Here is a 19,508-nt window from a genome sequence, read left to right as displayed (position 1 = left end):
TGAAATTTCTTGATTCTTTTTTGCTCTTTATCCCATACTCTTCCTTTGTTACTCTGTTATTATTTGTACACCTTAATATAAAGAATAGTGAATGCATTACAATAAGATCAAGTACACAAAATTTATTTTTCTAATCTTTAACTGTCTAGACTTTCAATAATGATGTTTCAGTTGTAATGCATTGTAATGCATTTAATTTCTATCTAAAACAGGGGTGTCAAACTCATGGCCTGCAGGGCAGATGTATCATGCGTTGGCCACACCCACCCCAATTTAGCAAAGGAGGGAAAGTTGTGATACATCATGCTACCACGTGATGCCGCGATTTTGACACCCCTGATCTAAAAGATGTATATTTCTTTTTAAAAAACAAATTCACCAGGTTGTGATCAGAAAAAGTCTTTGGTAAAATCCTCACTTTAGAGGCCTGAGTAACAGTTTTTTGGAAATCCATATCATATCTATTCTTGAGAATAATTGGTGTCTTCCTAGAATTATCCTTTTTATGTTTCCATATATCTATTAGTATTGAAATGTCCAACAAATCAAAAAGTATTTAATAATTTTCCTGAGGTGTTTTTAATTTTTAATTTTGTTCCTGATGTTGGTTACATGTGGAGAAACAGCACTGTTCCAATTGCCTGTCAGGCAACAATTCTCATATAAAAGGTTTATCAATTTTTCCATAAGTTGTTTATAAAGTCCCAAAACAAAGGTTTCACATTCTTGTAAATGAATTTCTACTCTTACAAATCTACTGTCTTCATTAGTTATTATTAATTATGATTTTAATTGGAGTTTAATGTGTAGAACAGCATTGGGATTTTTTGGTGTTGGCGAAACTAATTCATCTCCCAAGTTTAATAGATCAAGGATTTAACATCTTTATTTGTAATATATGTTTCTTGTAAGCAAATTATATCTTGTTTGAATTTCTTCATGTAATGAAATACATTCTCTAAATTTTATGAATGGAATTTGCCTAGTTTATATTCCAAGTTAAATTCAACTTTTAAAAAATAGGCATTTATGTTCCATGGTTAGATAAAGCTGTGCTTGTAGCACCAGGTTCCAAATTGTATTTTTCATTATCTTGTACATCTTGTGTTTTTTTTTTGTCAAATTGCTTATTAATGTTCTCTATGGTTTCATTTTGAATCTCTTGCAATATAAATTCCTCCAAAAATTATCTTGTCCTTTGGACAGTTTTTATCAAAATCTTTCTTGTTGAAAAGTAAAAGTTATCCCTTCTATTTTTTTCCCAATGAAATTGGATAGTTTTCCACTTCAGTGTTTCAATTAAAAAATACTCCTTTCTTTCATCTAAAATTTGGATGGGAATTTTGTTTGAGATTATTTATCTCTTCATTGTCAATTTTCAGTTTTGAAATGGAATGCTGTTGAAAACATCTCTTATCCCTTTCCTTGTAAAGTATACTAAAACATCTCTTGGCACATCTCTTATTGTAGCAAATGAATTGATTTGGTACACTTTGTCAATTTACTCTTCAAAGTCATTCTCTTCCTAATCTAAAAGATCTGACAGAGACTGAGCCCACCTTATTTCTGATATCCTCTGAAGCCTCTGAAATAGCTATAAATCTCAGATGGAACTCTTTCTTCCAAACTACAATCAAAGCTACCAGATTGTGTGAGTGGAGTGTGTGTGTGTGTTGAGTATAAGATGCACGTTTCTCCCCCCAAAAAGAGCGTGGAAATGTTGGTGCGTCTTATACACCAAATACAGCCATTTTTGTCCTCCCGAAGCCTGCCCCTGCACCCCATTTTTGCAAAAAAAATAAGGGGTTGTTTTTCGCAAAAACGGAGGTGTTTTTTCCTTCCTCCAGCCCCCAGAAGAAGCACTCTGCAGGCTTCAGCAGGACTGGGGAAAGGGGAAAATGTCCCTGTTTTTGAAAAAAAATGGGTGAAAAATGGGACGTTTTTCACAAAAACAGAGGCATTTTCCCTTTTCCCAGCCCTGCTGAAGCCTGCAGAGTGCTCCTGGGGACTGGGGAGGACAAAGCTTTTTTTCCCTTATTTACCTCTTCAAAATCTTGGTGAGTTTTATACATCGGTGCCTCTTATAGTCCGAAAAATATGGTACATTATCCAATCCTCTTTCAAATTTTATATCTCTGATTCCTGATCTATTTCTAGAATTTCTAATCTTTCATTAGTTTGCTTTATTTCTCCTGACACTTATTTCATTTTTTTAGACTTTTTTTTACAAAATTATCCATCTTGTCCATTTTTTTCAAACTTTCTTTCAAATGATGAAAACTTATCCTGTTTAAAGTCATGTGAATGTGTCAACTTAGCTTCTAGTTCCTCACACATTTAATTGATAGATGTTACTGGCATTACTCTTTCAGCAAACTACTTAGTGGATGGTGTTCTGATATCTCAGAAACTTTACAGGCTGCCATTCTAAAGTGATCAAGCTAATAAAATAAAAATAAAATAATGCCAGGAAAAAAAGTGAATTTCAACCTTATTGTTATAATTATCAGCAGTTGCCAGCATATGTCAGCCAGAGTGTCTAAAACTAAATCAGTCCACATATCATTTTGGTTGCTCTGCTTTATGAGCAATTTTTACCATAGATTAATTTAATATATCTCTAAGATGTAATAGTCCAAAAAAAGAAAAAAACACAAAAAGAAATACTTATCTGCTGAAGAGAAGACTCTCTTCAACTGCCAAAGATTACAAATCCAAAATTGATATAGAAACGTGTGTCAGCGGACTTGAATGTTCACAAACAAGTTGCACCTCAACCTTTAACAATATTATATTCCTTATACCCCGACTATTCCACTCACAAATTGTTTATTAGAACCTCTTTTTTTGCAATTCACTCTCAAGGAGCAGCTGTCCAGTGATCTAGCAGATTAGGTTCCAGCTCCCTCTTTGGTCCAGAGTGTATGAAGAATCCCATCACAGTTTGCAGGAAGCACTAAAAAGATGAAGGACTGACTCCATGCTGAGACAAGCTGAAGTTGTTTAAGCCGCCATGTCCCCCTGTGCCAGAAGTCCAGGCTCATTTAATTCATAAGGCAGAGTCAATACTGAGTTGCCCCTTTGTTTAAAATCTAAACCCAACATTCTTGAGAAAGATTTTAGTAACCCTCCCAGGTTAGGTAGTCTTCCAGAAATGTGATCTTGCAGTAGATCCCCAATTAACAGAGTGGCTTCTTTCTATTATTCTATTAGTTTTGGTTTTTTATTGAAAAACATAATAAAACTATAGTGGTAGATTTTATGATCCTTTTTTTTTAGAAATCTATCTAATAACATGGTTTTAATAATTTACGAAGTAAATATTTAATCATGGGCCACAATACCCATAAAATTAATATATTAAGATTCAAGATATTAAGTGTGATATTTTCAGATACTTCATCTTGTAGTTAATTTTAAGTGTTTGTGTTTTTATCTCTAATCTGTAGGTAGCCAATCTGAATCCAAAAGACAACTCTTACACTTTGAAAGAATATGTTTATAAGGAAGTTCAAAAAGATTGGCCTGGATATAATGAAATAGATAGACAGTCGCTGGAATTAATACTTTCTCGGTAGGTTCAAGGCCTTTCACATCCTGTGTAGATATCCCAAAAAATTAAATACAATCTTTACAATCTTGATTTAGTGTAGGGCATTTTGATTTTCATTGTAATACTGAACGTGGATAATCTTTACAGAAAACTACATTCATCTCAGAATGCCACCAGCACCAGCCACCTGGGATCTCCTTTGAGGACTGTCAAAGAGGTTGCATCTTCTTCTCCTTCTCAGGTATTTTCCTTGTCACTTTAATTCTACGTTGTGTAATAAGATAATACATGACAAAAGTTGAGGGTTGGAGGAAACAGCAGTTGGAGAAATCTATGTGTGAGTGATGGAGACTTATTCTGAACTTTGGATCATTTGTGTACAGTCCTGTTGTATACACAGGTTGGATTGAAAGACTTGCTGCTGGCTAACATAGCCGGCACTGCAGAAGAAGCACAAATAATTTGGCTGCACAGGATATATGTTATGTTTTCAACGTATTAACTTATATGTCTCTAAATCGGTTTCACGGAATATCGACAGATAACAATAGCATTTCTCTTTATGATATAATGATGAAAAATATTGGTTTTATAGCAATATATGATGAAGGAAACCTACCAAACCTCGTCCAAATCAGCACCACAGAAATGATAGTTCCTTTAAATGTTAATTTTAAAAAGTAAAATGAAATTGCCAATGGTTATATCATATCTTTGAAGAACTAAATAAAATGCGCAAGTATATTTCTCCTGCTGAGGCTATACCAATATTTCATAAGATTTCAAGTGTCAAAACAAACATTATTTGCAAGATTTGGTAATGCCACAAGAATTTAAACACATAGATAAGCATCCTCACCACAATGTCTCTGAAGTATTCTTGCAGATGAGTTTGGGCTATCTGTTTATATTCTGACCTTGAAGATATAAATCCTTCCAAGGTGGCATTAATATAATACTTTTTTTTTAAAAGAAAAGTAGTCGGGATCTTTTCCAAAGGTTGATGATTATGAAAATACAATAGGGAAAAATGAACCTACTTAAGAAATATACAGTATTTCAGAAGGATTGGGATAGTTTATTCCTTGTTCTTCTCTATGTTGTATACTTTTATTTTTGATTATTTTTATGAAAATGAAGTGCCAAGTAAGACACATGGAAAATTTCTGAAGGATAGATTCAGAGACTTGGGAATTTAGATAATTTAAAAAAATGCTGCTCTTATGCTGTGACCACAAAGCCACAGAAAATTCTTAAAACAGAGCTTTGGTGAGGTGTATGAAGCCAGCAATTGAAAGAAAAAGGGACTTAAACATCCATTTATTTTTAAACAAGAACTCACTTCTCGTTCCTATAGATTCCATCAAATCTCTCCTACAATTTTTACCCTTAGAAAGAGAAAGGGGGGGAGGGGAGGAATCACAGGAACAGTTGTACTACATATTAATTCAGTTTACTTTCCAAAAACATTATAATTATAGATCCTTTCATAAAAAAAACCCTACCAATTAGGAACTAGAGATATCAATCACAAATTATACTGTATCTTTTTGCTATATGAGGAATTTGAAGAGAAATTCATTTCTGCAGTCAGAGTGTTTCTTCAGATCACTAATGAAACCCAGGGAGGCTTCAGGCTACCCTTCAATCTTTAAGTCCAGTTAGTATATAATTTGGCTAAATGTCATGTTCACCACTACATGCTGTGTATGTGGTAAAAATAGTTTTAAGGTCAGTACTGTTTCAAGTACTGGAATAGAAATTATATAATTACAGTTACAAATGAGATTAATTAGAGCAGCAAAGTCCCTAATTTTAATTACTTTTTAAATAGATTTTTGTTTGATTTTTGGAATATTTTATTTGATATAATATTTATTTATTAAATTTATACATTGCCCACCTCACCAAAGGCAACATATAAAACTTTTTTCATTAAAACTGATTTATTTAGAGATGTAATCCAAAACTCTTTTCATCCTTTATATGGAGCACTAGGACATATCCTATTTCCTTCAGTGTCAGGAACATGTTTTGCAACTTAGCTATTGCCACATTAGTGTTGCGTCAAGTGATAGCTGGCTCTCACGGCACTCCACTTTTTGTGTCAACATGAGAGCCACAAAAGGAAGTGCGTGTGCATGTATGCATCTGATTTGTCCTCAAATATTAACATTCTTATTTCTTAAGTTTTATACTATAATGATCTTTGTGCAAAAAATAATTTTAATTTGAAAAGCATATTATTACTTTTCTTTTTATTTGAAACCTTTCTTGCAATGAACAAGGTATACTCAATTCTTCAAATGAGTTTATGAGAGCCATATGGAAGTATGCTGAAAATTTAAATGTAATGTTCCTAAAACTTCAGGAAGTTTCTATATCAGCGGTTTATGAAGGAGCATACTGGCATAAATCAGAAAGGCATATAAGAATGGAGGGATTTGTCTCTTTGGTCTGCTGGTTTCACTGCCTATTGTTCCTCCCTTGAAAAATAGGACTGTATTCTGAAGCATAAAGCTGGTAGAAGCTTCTGCATTATTCTGAAATAATCCCTGTGCCTACTGATTTAAGGCCAACCAGTTTACCTAAGTTGCCATGTGCTTGCCATTAGTTGTTTTTCTAGGTTAGCAATTTCACACCAAAGTATCTTGAAGTAGCATCAAGGAGCTTCTGAATTAATAAATAGCACACAGCCTGAGTGTGTATCCTTATCTTCTTGGGCACACAGTCAATCTTTGTTTTTAAAATAAGATCAGCTCCACAGTCAAGTGTGATGACTTAATACATGGCATGAAGAACGACTGAGCCTAATCAGAGGCTGGAAACTCAGCTCTTTGATTCTTAAAAATGTTTTAAGAGGGATGAGATTAAGTAAAAACTAAGCGTGTTAAGTTTTGTGGGCTGAACCCATTAGTGTTAAAAGTGCTAGAAGATTTTATATATAGTGTTCTATCTCAGAAACCTGATAGTAAAGCCTGGTCCCTAACCCTGTATTACATGGGCTATTAATTATTCTGGTTCTACTGTTTCCCTTAAGCCTGAAATAGTGGTCAGATTTTAGGGAAAGAAACCTATTTCTAATATGTTTATTGCTGATCTGCTAGGCACTGTGTATAATAATGGAATAACCAAACTGAGGACTTGTACTTAACTATGACCATTATTATCAATTAAATATAATCAACTATATCTCGTTCTTGACCACTTTTGAACTAATATTCTTTCTACTTATGCTTGATTTTTATCATTCTTTTTATTCCTCATCAAAGTAAAACAACCTAGTAATTGCAATCTCTACGATTTAAATTGAAATTTTAATATAGAGAGAACTAACCATTGTATTTACCATATTTTATTACAGAAACGGCTTTTGGATTCTGACTTTATTGATCCGTTAATGAATAAAAAACCAAGGATATCTCATCTTACCAATAGAGTTCAACCAACATTAAGTAGCCATTTGCCTGTTTCTGGTGAAAAAAGTGCTGAAACTTCTCAACCGCCACCACCTCCTGCAGTTGCTGCAGCACCAACTGCTCCACCATTTGTTTCAACTTGTCTCCCTGTTTCAAATCCTCCCCAGACTGCAAGTTCTAACTCCAATTCCCCAAGCACTCCCGAAGGTCGGGGTACCCAAGACCTGCCTGTTGACACCTTAAGCCAGAATGGCAATATTTATGAGGACCAGCATCAAAAATACACTTCCAGGACTCCACTGGAAATCCCAGCACCTTCTGAAAGTCTGTCAGTGTGCCCAAAGTCTACAGATGAAAAACATTCATCACTATACAAAAAGTCCAAAAAGAAATCAAAGAAGCATAAGGAGAAGGACCAAATAAAAGACCATAACACTGGGAATGAAGACAAGAAAATGAGAAACTGTGAAAGCCACGAAATTACCAAACTGAAGAATTCCAGCCAGAAAATGAGTGAAGGTATTGTTTTTGCATCTCACTTTGAACTGCAAGGGAGCTAGGCCAGATTACTACATTAGCATTGCTATGTGAGATCTCTTTGGAAATATTTATATTGAAGAAAGATTAGGGATAGGTTGTTGATATCTCTGATCCCAGTTGGTTTCAGAATGCAACCATTTCTATTGTCAGGGTGATGGTGGTAACAGAACATGTGAAGGTATCGCTCATGTTGCAGAAATGTCATAGGAATCTAATGTGCACTTAACTGATTCCTAAATTTGAGAGGCTAATCAGAACAATCCTGAGCAAATCTACAGGGAAGGAAATGTCATATTTGAGCAAAGATTGCCTTTTTTGTCAGTTAATTGTATCTTACAAAATGCTGTTTATAATAATTTACTCTTAATTATTTTAAGTGGTTGCACTAAATTATTTAACTAGTGAAGTAACCACTACAAATAATGATGGGAATGATTTGCAACCAACTTTTGTATTTAAACTTTCCATTCCGTCAACAAATCATGTTCATTTGCTATATGATAGGAAAGAATAGGAATACATTTTTATATAATTTTTATTGAAGACATTTTAACAAAGATTTAAACAATACAAGTATTGTGGAGGGAGGGGGCAAAGAAAATAAGAAAGAATAGTAAATGGAAGAAAAAATAGAAAAAGACAGAAAAAATAGAAAATATTATAAAGAAGCAGCTTCCAAACATTTTGACAATGATTACAACTGTATTTATATTTTATCCCCTCTCTCTAAGATCAAAATTTCTTCCTTTTCGTAAGCTACCCTTTCTAATTTTTAAACCCATAAATCAAAAGTTCATTTTTCTTTTCTTTTTTTCAGCAAAAGGTCCATTAGGGATTTTAGTCACATAGTTGTTGATCTTTTGCTAATGAGTTAATTTTGCCATCTCTGCTAGCTCTGTCATCTTCACCAACCATCCTTCCATTGTGGCTATTTCAGAGTGTTTCAGTGTTTTGTTTACTCATGTAATAGTCTCAATGTCAACATCCATCTCAAGAATCCACCTCCACTTCCAATACTGATTAAGCAGCAAGTAAAAATAAAAGTAATTTTCCATGGCTTCTTTTCTAATTCACCATCCATTAATTCCTGCAAGAAAATATCTGGTTTAAGTTGAAAGTTAACTTTGTAGCAATATATGTATTTGAAGCCAGAAATTTCTGATTTTTTTTACTAATCCACCAAACATCATAAAATGACCCCTCATGCTGTCCAGTTTCAACATAAATTTGAAGTACCTTTATGAATTCTAGACATTTTTCTGAATGATAAATAATTTTATAAATGGTCATACATCATTTTATAAAAATGGTCTTTTAAATTATAATGTAAATTTCAATCCTTTTAACCACATACAGTATATTCCCACTTTTCTATCACTAAATAATATTCAAAGTTCGTAGTCCATTTTATCATGCATTCTGTTTCAAATTTCAATAAAAATGTATACATTTTAGCAAGTTCATACTGATCATTTATACATAGTTCACTTTCAAATTCTGTCTTCTGCTCACTTTTATATGTCTTATTATTTACCTTAACTCTTAACTATGCACACAAAAACCAATACAAACTAAATCCCTGTGCAGTCAATTGATCTCTTAATTTCATTTTATATTCTCCATGTTTCTGTTCTAATCATTCTCGATAGGCTAACCATTTTTGTCTACTTACTGTTTCTTTCTTATAAAATGCTTCTTGTGTTGAGGCCCATAAAAATATTTTCAGGCATGGCCTGGATTTACGTCAATTCCATATTTTCAATATGGCACTGCTTATATAATTATTCTTAAACTTTGCATTAACCTTAACTTTATTGTACCTTAGAAATCCATGTTATCCAAACCTCAAATCATGCATTTCTAATTCTAAGTTCCTTTTATTTCTCAGCAAAGGAGAGGAGCAATATTAACCAGTAAACACATCCCCTATTCAGTAGTTTACAAGTTTAGTTTAGTTTTGGTGCTTATCTAAAAATAAACATTCACTAGAACCATGCTCCTTCCCAAGAGAATGTGGGAGGAGTTTTGGAATCAGAACACAAAATAAACTCTTTGTCTATTACAGCTCCTAATCAGAGAAGAGGCCTTGACACAGGCTTGGTTTGGGTTTTTGAGATATCTCTGTGTAACTTGGCAAAATCCAAATTGTAAACTGATTTCTCTGATGTAAACTGGAAACCTGATATATCTTAAAGGCAAAAGTTTGTCTTCACTAACTTGTATTGCTATGGCATGGTTATGACCACATTTAAAGCATAGTTTTAAAATGTTTCTAATAATTTCTAATAAGCCTTTGGTCAAATAAATGTGTAGTGATTACATGATGTTAATGGGTCATATTCTATGGGTCATATTCTATATGACTATGGGTCATATTCTAGAAATGCACATGCATGCATTTTTATGGTGGAAAAAGATCAGCCTGGAGAAACCCAAGTGTAAGATTCAGCCATGAGTCATTAAGGGGTGACTTTAGTAAATCATTCTCTTCCAGCCTAACTTACATCACAGGATTGTTGTTCGGGAGTGAAATGGGGGGGGGGGGTACTATATATGCCCTTCTTACCTCATAAAAGAAAAGTGGGATATAAATTTAATCAATAAAATTAATAAACACGAGATAAATTAATACCTGGAGCCAGTCCTGCATTCCATTTGGTTGATTTCTTAACACAGGGGTGCCTAATCCCCGGGTTGCAGCCCACTATCAGGCCTGGAGCTGTTCGGAACCAGGCCAAGAAAGTGGCAGGCGAGTGCGCGTGCACATCTCCACACTTGTGCAAGCAATGGGCGCACATGCCCACCACTCCTGTAAATTGAGCTGTGAGTGTGCGCTTGCCTGCCATTTGCACGAAACCATTCCATCCCTGCTGGGCCACAAAGCTGGAAAGATTGGGAACTCTGTCTTAGCATTGCATTATACCAGCTTGGCATTGTAGTGTTTTTGCTAAAGATTATATTCTGCTTTTTCAGAAAGACTCAATGGCTAGAAAAAAAAGAGAACAAAGCTAGTTACTTACTAAATTTATTGAATACCAACAACTTCTAGTGACTAAAAATCTTGAATTATGAGCCTTCTCAAAAGGCATTAAATGAAAAGTTATAACAAATAACATGAAAATTTATCACTGAATGGATATAATAGGTCTTATTAACTGGAACTCCTAATATGGTATCTTAGATAGGTTACGAATGCTTTGATAGTCTCTTGTTTAATAATACAAAATAATACTCCAAGCTATCAAAGATAGCTACAAACATACACTTTTAAAGAAAAAAAACCCAGATCTGCCTTATATAACTTAACAACATAATTGGTGTTTTCTTCTTCCAGTATTTAACATTTCATGATATTGCAGCAAAATTGAAAGTATTACAAATCTCATTAATACAAGAGATTCTTTACAACCCAAACCATTATTTTAACCATACCACTTTAAAGATTACTGTAATGGATCCATCTTATGTTATGCATTTCCATTTCTCTATATTACGTGTTCTGTGGTAAATTGCATTACAATCTAGCATGTTCAAAATTTTATGTTACTGGATGAGGGAGAAGAATCCACGAAAAGGAAAACACTAAGCGTTCCACTCTTTTTTATTGCAGTTCTGCCGGATGTTTGTGTAAAATTCCAACATATGTCAAATTTTTTGAATAGTTGGGAAGATGCTGTAACTTCTGAGAGGCTTGTCTAGTAGATTAGAATATTGTATGCAGGCTGCCATTATTTCTGCATTTGTATTTTTGCCCCTGGTTATTTAAAATTTTGCCATATAACTTGCAGTATAAATAGTTTAGCAGCGAAAGGTGCTCTTGATTCTCGCTTAAAGCTAATCCGTAAATAGGAGTAGCATTGTAATCAAGTTTGACTTGGAACATCATCAAAATCTGAAACTTCTATTTTTATAGGTGTTAAAAAGACATGTACTGCCACTACAGATCCTTTGTCAACAAGTGAACTACGAGACTACTTTGTGTAAGTGACTAATCTTGGAGAAAGGGGTGGGACAGTAAAAAACTATGTTTATGCAGCATTACCTAGATTGATGAACATTTAAAATGTAAGAGTTACCAGGGTTTTTATATCAGAGTTGCATAAAAATGTTGCACAATTATGCAATTTATGTTGTATAGAAAAACAACTTCATATACAAGCCACCTGTCTCAAATACTATTCCAAATTGAAGTGCCTGCTTTTGTTACCACTGGACTTTACAAAATAACTATTCACTAAGGTGTTTGGACAGCTTGCCAAGCAAAAAAAAAATGGCTTCTGATGCTACCACCTTGACGCTAGTACAGAATTCTGACATTTTTCCTTCCAATGTATGTCCAGATATTTGTAGTAAATTGCTTTTTCTTAAACAGAAGGAGTTTTCAAAAAGGAAAGTGTAATAAAACTTTTGCAAAAAAAAATCTTGCATTTATATAACATTTTAAAGCTTGCATAATTCTAATAAAGGTAACATTAATGGCAGCGATGGAAGAGAGATAGATAAAGAGCTAAAAATCACTGGAAGTTTGCTTTTATCCAATACTGACAGATTGTTGCATGTTGCTTTTTTATTTTTTACTATCTAGTTTTTCATCCTTGCAACACTATGCAAGGGAAGTATATTTTCTGAAAATTGGCATAGGACAAGGTTTTTGTTTGTTAGCATTTCTAAATGGGTTGTACTAATTCGTTATAGATAGATACAGAGAGAGACAAAGGGTCAATTTAAAAAACTGCAGGATTTTAGAGACAGCAGAGCAGCAAGGACTGAAAAAAATTGGCAGCAAAGTGCTTGTCATAATGAGAACTCCAGATAAAGTCCTGAGTGTTCTGATACAGTTGGATAATTTTCCTTTGCTTTAAATAAGTTGGGCTTTTTATTAACTTTGTTTTCAAAGTTGAATCAGTTGTATTAATTCTAGAAAGTATGAAATTTGAACATATATTCATAGAGGGATTAAACAGTTAACTCTCTTTAAATATTCTTGGAACCTTATTTGAATCATCTCAACTATTAGCTTTATTAGATAGCTTTGCATGAAGCCATGAAAAGAATGAGATATATCTGAAGTGTAGAAAATTTAGTTAATAATGATCATGCAATGAGTGTTATGGATTAAAGATTATAAGTGTTTTAGATAAGGTTTTGAAGAATTTCTACAATATTTAGGACCGGGCAATATTATAAAAACATTGGTTTTTTTATTTGCAACAGCAAATACATAGCGATTGTCTCATATGAGCAACGTCAAAGTTACAAGGATGATTTTAATGCAGAATATGACGAGTACAGAACTTTGCATGCCAGGATGGAGAGTGTAACTCGGAGATTTATGAAACTAGATGCACAGCGTAAACTACTCTCTCCGGGAACTAAGGAATATCAGGTAAAGGTTGCATTTACAACTGTTAAAACTCTCTTCGTAAAAGTCTACCTCATGGCTAAGATAGTAATACTGGATTATACAAATGTGCAAGTAGTTACGTGCAGTAGTCAGGTGCAAGAAGACATTGAAGCATAGCCAGCCGAACAAATAAGTTTAAAAATAGTTTCTATCCTTGGGCTGTCAGACTCTTAAACACAACCACAATCACTCCACACACATGTGGAAACATATGACTAGTTTTTCTTTTTCTTTTTTTCCTAATTACTTGCATTGGGATTATTCTTTCTACTATTTATGTTGTTTGTATTTTTTATCATGGATTGCACCAGAGAGGCTAAACCCACTTTCGTTGTATACATGATGTACAATGACAATAAAGGCTATACTAGTCAGGTTATTTTTGCTTCTTTTAAAAGAATCCATCGAGTGGATGAATGAACAAAAGAATGAATGAATGATTCATACAGTAAAACTTTTATAAAAATATTTATTGAAGAATATTCCACTGTTAGTGATTCCTACTATGTAGATTTATTTGTTTTTTGTTTATTATTTATTATGATGTTGTAATCTTGCTCAATTCTTTCAAGGCTGCTGCAAAAATGGTATAATTAGATTGGATTGTTTGTTTATTTATTATATTTCTGATAATACCTTTAATAGTCAAAATACTGAATTACAGTGCTGAGTGCAGATGATGAAACAGAACAGAAGTAATTTAGTGCTTAGGAATAGGTCCAAATCGGGTTTTTTTCCATTCTATAAACTGGAAGAGTTAATATTATCATTTAATTTAATTATTTATTAACAAAAAAGAACTGGATAGCAGAGAAATACAATTAAGAGGAAACTGCCCTATCTAGGTCTGCTTAGCATGATGGTCAGAAAGCTTTATCAAATTTTCTGATATAAAAAATCTCTGTTACAGAAAGGCAGTACTAGTAACACATCTCTCACTGCTAATAAGATTTTTCCTTTTTGTTAGATCATGATAGAAAAAGGAACCAATGAGCGATCTCTCATTTGGATTTTCAGACTCTAGATGTAAAACACTCTAACTTTGAGGGAAGAAGTGCCAGTTTTTGGTAAAAAGAAGGGAAATGTTTTGCATACATCGTCCTAGGTCTTCATACTGCACATGTTTTATACACTGCCTGCTTGCTTAGTTCAAAGAAACTGTTAATAATTAAAAGTTATGTAATTGTATTGATTCAATTCCCAAAAATGCTTTGCTACACACAGGGCTGTGAAAATAGCATCTGTCTACATACTATCTACTGTATTTAAGCAACCACATCCTTCCCCAGGATCATGTGATAGCTGTAAAATCCCAGGAAAAACTTGGGTTTTTATGCCCCTATGTACACTTTTATGGAATCAAATTCAAAGTGCTATAGATTTAGCTGAACTTTATAGCCATTGAATTGTTCTTGCTTCTAGGTCCTTCATGAGGAAGTCTTACAAGAATATCGGAAGATTAAACAGGTTGGTGTAATTTCTATTAAAAATGATACACCATATTTTTAAGTTAGCGTTGTTATAGTCTACTTTATATAACTGTATAAGTTTAATTTTGTTGGATGTGATTTAAAACTACTTTAAAAAGCACTGGGAAATATATGTATAGGAATGATAAATGTTAAAACACTTGTAACCAAATGACATGCTATATGTAATGATGGGTTTTTTTCTGTTTTGTTTTTTGTTTTTTTTTCATTGTTGTGGGTATGTGTTGTCTATGTGACAAAAAAATTTAAAAAAATTATATAAAAAGCACTGGGAAATATTTGAAATAGGCAGCTAGAAAAGCTTAGCCAGATTGAGACGCGAGCTCAGTGTAACAGAAGCTATTTTATCCTTTCAGTAAAAGTTGTGGTTTCATGTTATATTGTTTCTTAATCTTTTTGTAAAAAAATTGTGTTGCTCATATTTGTGGGAACTACAAAGGCACAGAGATAAAACCATATAGCAGCTTTTAGGTGCGTCATTTCATTTGAAATTTGACTAAATATACACTGCTTATCCCTTTCTTTAAAGTAAATTTCAGAAAATGCTATTTTTTATTATTTTGAAATTAATGAATTTATCTTATTTCTGTATTTCTTGTTTGATCTGTGAAATATACTAATTATATTTTTAGCTGCCTTGGGAGTATCATATTTTTAGAGTACGAGACGCACCAAGATTTTGAAGAGGCAAATTTAAAAAAAAAGTTTTTGCACTCTGCAGATCTCCCCAAAACAGCTGTTTTTTTGCAAAAACAGACCCCTTTGTTGTTGTTTTTTTTAAAGGGCATGAATATAAGGAGGCTATAAGGAGTGCTGCTGGGGGGCAAAACTGAGCAAAAAACGACCCTTTTTCGCTCATTTCTGCTCTCCCCAGCCCCCAGGAGCACTCTGGAAGACTCCTAAATGCAATGCACGGCCATTTTGATGAAGGGAGCGGGGTTTCAGGAGGCAAAAAATGCTGTATCAGTGTATAAGACGCACCCAGATTTTCAGCCTCTTTTTTGAGGGAAAAAGGTGCGTCTTTTACTCCAAAAAATATGGTATTTATTAAAAACAATAAAGCTATGTAATTTGTTTAAAAGAATGATGTTCTGTCAAAAACTTACTTTATTTTTATTTTCTGTTACAGTCTAGTCCCAACTACCATGAAGAAAAGTACAGATGTGAATATCTTCATAACAAGTTGGCTCATATCAAAAGACTTATAGGAGAATTTGACCAACAACAAGCAGGGTCATGGCACTAGGGCTCTGGACCAGAAGATGTGAATAAACTAAAGATTATTTATTTAAAATTCCATACAGCTTATTCTAAGATTTAAAAATAAGTGAACATTCTCTAAGGCAGGAGCATTAGCAGTCTGAATTTGCTATTTTGTTGTTGGTGAGGATGTTGCTTCTCTGCATAGTTGAAGCTGCTTTTCTCTGGTCCCCTTTTCCTTAATTCTTACTTGTTTATCCATGGAAATCATTTTACCATTGGGTAATGGGGATCCAGACTCTATAGTTCTGAGATTGTACACAGTTTTCAAATGAAAAATTGTAGTTTTAAAAAAAAAGCTTTTCAATAACTACAGGTCTATTTTCTGAATTGTTTTCTTCTGAATGCAAAACTATTTGCCTTAAGTGGTACCGAGTTTTAAAATTTGCACAAAATAAAACAAAAATGATACATTGTTCGGGGAGGGTTAAAAGGTGGTATATAACTTTTATATATATCTATATATATACACCTATCAACAAGAAACACTTATTCCTGTGATTTCAACCCCCACTACAGTGGTTGCCTTACGGTGTTTTCTTATGTACCTAAAATATACTTAATTAATTTTACCATAAGTACACTGCTTCCCTTTGTGTAAAATGGGGAGCATTCTGTGGCCTACTCTGTGTGTGTGAGAGAGAGAGAGAGAGAGAGAGACAGAGAGAGAGACAGAGAGAGAGAGACAGAGAGAGAGAGACAGAGAGAGAGGAAAGAGAGTTGCATGCATACACAATATGAGGGCTGGAATGGTACATAGGCCAAATGTTCAGGTTGATGTAACTAACAAGTGTTAGTACAGGACAAATTTGTCAGCTTTCTTACCAGAGATGAATTGATACTCTAAAAATAATTCTATAGTTTGGAGCAAAATTATAAAATTAAACATGTAGGTGGCCTATTTATATACTGCTATAAAAGTATTTTTGAAGAGAAATATGCAATGAAGCTATTGCCTACATGAAATGTATATTTAAAGATTTTTTTTCCTGAGGATCAGGATATAACAAAGATGTATTTAACTACAAAATACTGTGATCATCAAACAGCACAAACTTTCATTTCATGGTGTTAATTGGTTTAATTTAATTAAACCATTTTATCATGTGGGAACATAAGTTATTTGGTCAAAACTTAGACTTATATTTGTCTTTTCTTTTTGTCTTAATATATTTCTTTCAAAGTGCTGCCAATTGAAAAGGGAAGCATTATGTTTACAAATCTAATTTTTTTTAATGTTTGCCAAAAATTTTGGTAGTATCTTTAATAAACTTGTCTTCAGCATCAACTCTGTTGTCATGTATTGCTTACTAGAATCTAACTTACAATAGAATCTGAGTTGGTGTATTATTGTCTTACAAAAAAGTTTAGATAATAGTGAGGCAGCGCAATTGTAGCCATTATAGTATCTCAGGTTTGAGAGGAAGGTAGCAGACTTCATAATATGCCAGCTTTGAGTCTGTACCAAATCCTGCAGTGTTTTAGGTACACAGAAGAACTCAGGAAGTGGCACACTCACACAGACATCCAAGCACTGCCTCATTCCCATTCTCTACACTAGAAGATTGTCTGGGAAGGCAGTTGCTCATCTCTGGAAGTTCTGAGCTCCTCTACCTGTCTTTTCCATCCCCCTTAACTCAGTTATTCTGCACCCCCTCTTCCTCTCTGGTGACTCTTTCAAGGCCTGAGGGACCCAGAACTACCTCTTCCTCCTCCGGTCATTCCTCCTAGGCCAGAGAGTCTACACCCTCTTCCTCTGTTGACCCTGGCTTCATCTCCTCCTCAGAACTGGGCTCTGATGGGACCATGACACCCACTGGAACAGTGCTTTATACCTAGTGTCCTAAAATGCCACTCTAGACACTTCTAGAACAATAGTCAAAATATCTTCAGCCAATGGACCCAGAATGGAAAATGGCAATCATGCAGCAATTCATTATACATTTGCTTGAAACATGCTATTTTATTTCAGTTATGCTTTGCATAAATGCAGTTATTTTTGCATAAATGATATATATTTGCATAAATGATCAGATCTCTTTTTTTAACAGTGGTATATAATAAGGCCGTAGAATGTTTTGTTTTGATTTGATTTAGCTGAGGTATTTTAAAAGACATGAAAATACAATGAGAATTTACCGTATACACAGTCATTGAGGCTGCTACATTTGCTTCTAGGATTGCATTGCTTGCTATTGAAAGCTCCCTACCACAGCTGCATTGTTGAGGGGGGAAAGCACAGTGCTTTCATGACTTGCTGACACAAGCCATGTTTGTTCACCTGCACTTTCAAAATATATCATCCAAATGAAATCTAAAGCATTGCACAGTCCTAGCATTTATACAGGAAGGAGAATGTGATTGATCACTTGCTCTTTACTCATCAGATAAAATTACCTTTGTCTCTTGCTATTTCCATCCCAAATCCTAAATGTTGCACATACAAATCGTGTTGCTTCATGTATACTGTTACATTAATCCTATGAAACTATATCTGTCTGCTTCATAATGAAAATATTATACTGGGTACTTACCGTATGGGAAAGATCAATAATTTAGTTACTCATTTTAATGGTTAACAAGGAAGAATTTTAAAACTCCAGTTGAACTGGCACTTCTAATTCATTTACACAATCAGCTTTGGTGTATTGTGGAAATGGTGTATCTTATTACAAAAGAAAACAAAAAAAAAATTCATAATAAAGTAACTTTCCTGTGTGTCCCTGTCAGCTAGATTCCCTTTCTGGACAACTCGGCAAAACAGAAAACCGCACTATGAAATCAGTGAAAAGGTGTATCACATTGTTCACATTGTTTAACTCATCTTATTTGAAAGCAAAGCTTTGTTCCACAGAGATTGTTTTTTTCTCTTCTGCCTTGGTAGGATCACAACTAGAATATTACATCCAGATCTAGGCACTGTATTTTAGAAAGGATATTGACAAATTGGAGCATCTCCAGAGAAAAGAACCAAGATAATCAGAGGTTTAGAAGAAAAGTATGAATTTAGCCTGAAGAAAAGAAGACCACAGGGAGACATGATATCTGTCTTCATAAATCCAAAGGGTTTTCGTGTTATAGACAGGACAGACTTGCTCTGCATTGTTCCAGGAATGTAGACAAGAAAAAAATTATTTTAAATTATAAGGCAGGAGATGTTGAGGGACATCAGGAAGAGTTTCCAACCATAATAGCTATTTAACAGTGGAGCAGACTGTCTCACAAAGTGGTTGACTGTCTTGTGCTGAAAATACTTTAACTAAGACTGGATAGCCAATGACAGAGAAACTGTAGTGTTGCATTCTTGCCCTGGGCAGGAGATTGATCTTTCATGATCTCCTAAGATACTTTCCAAGCTTTACATTCTAGAATTCTCTAGCACAAGATAAGTTATAGTTCCTTTAGAGCAGGGCTGTCAAACTCCCGGCCTATAGGCCGAATGCATCACATGCTGGCCATGCCCACACCCTGTTCAAGGGGGGGGGGGAGTCCTGATATGTCACATGACCCCTGCCATGATGATGTGAGTTTGACCCCCTTGCTTTAGAGAATTTTAATCAAGAGCTATATTTATATCCCACCACAAAATATCCAAAATATTTTAGAAACAAATTCTAAAGTGTTCTATATTACTGTGTTTCCCTGAAAATAAGACAGAGTCTTACTTTCTTTTGACCCCTGAAATAAGCACTTCGCCTTATTTTCAGGTTTTTTGAGGTGCAGGAAGCGGCGAGCGTGGTCACCTCATGGCTGCTGTGTTGCAATATTTTTGGGGAGGACTTATTTTCAGGGGAGGGATTATTTTAGTGCATGCACTCAAAAGCCCGACTGGGCTTATTAAA

At 34.1% G+C, this 19,508-nt stretch overlaps 1 protein-coding gene across 2 annotated transcripts in view; it reads left to right on the top strand.

Moving 5' to 3' along the window:
• ELL2 (elongation factor for RNA polymerase II 2) overlaps positions 1–16,954 on the top strand; it is a 41,097-nt gene extending 24,143 nt beyond the window's left edge. For both annotated transcript variants that reach the window (XM_014057748.2, XM_087715736.1), the window contains 7 exons: positions 3,450–3,574; positions 3,701–3,794; positions 6,918–7,491; positions 11,426–11,492; positions 12,727–12,898; positions 14,339–14,383; positions 15,536–16,954. In XM_014057748.2, coding sequence (XP_013913223.1) covers positions 3,450–3,574; positions 3,701–3,794; positions 6,918–7,491; positions 11,426–11,492; positions 12,727–12,898; positions 14,339–14,383; positions 15,536–15,652 — 1,194 coding nt within the window. In that variant the 3' untranslated portion in view covers positions 15,653–16,954. The remainder of the gene's footprint in view (positions 1–3,449; positions 3,575–3,700; positions 3,795–6,917; positions 7,492–11,425; positions 11,493–12,726; positions 12,899–14,338; positions 14,384–15,535) is intronic.
• The last annotated feature ends 2,554 nt before the right edge of the window (positions 16,955–19,508 follow it).

The sequence above is a fragment of the Thamnophis sirtalis genome, unplaced genomic scaffold (genome assembly GCF_051295495.1).
Source record: "Thamnophis sirtalis isolate CommonGarterSnake01/CBP01778 unplaced genomic scaffold, rThaSir2_p1.2 scaffold_5, whole genome shotgun sequence".
Lineage (NCBI taxonomy): Eukaryota > Metazoa > Chordata > Lepidosauria > Squamata > Natricidae > Thamnophis > Thamnophis sirtalis.
The sequence above is the reverse complement of the archived record's forward strand: the minus strand, read 5'-3'. Positions and strand labels throughout refer to the sequence as shown.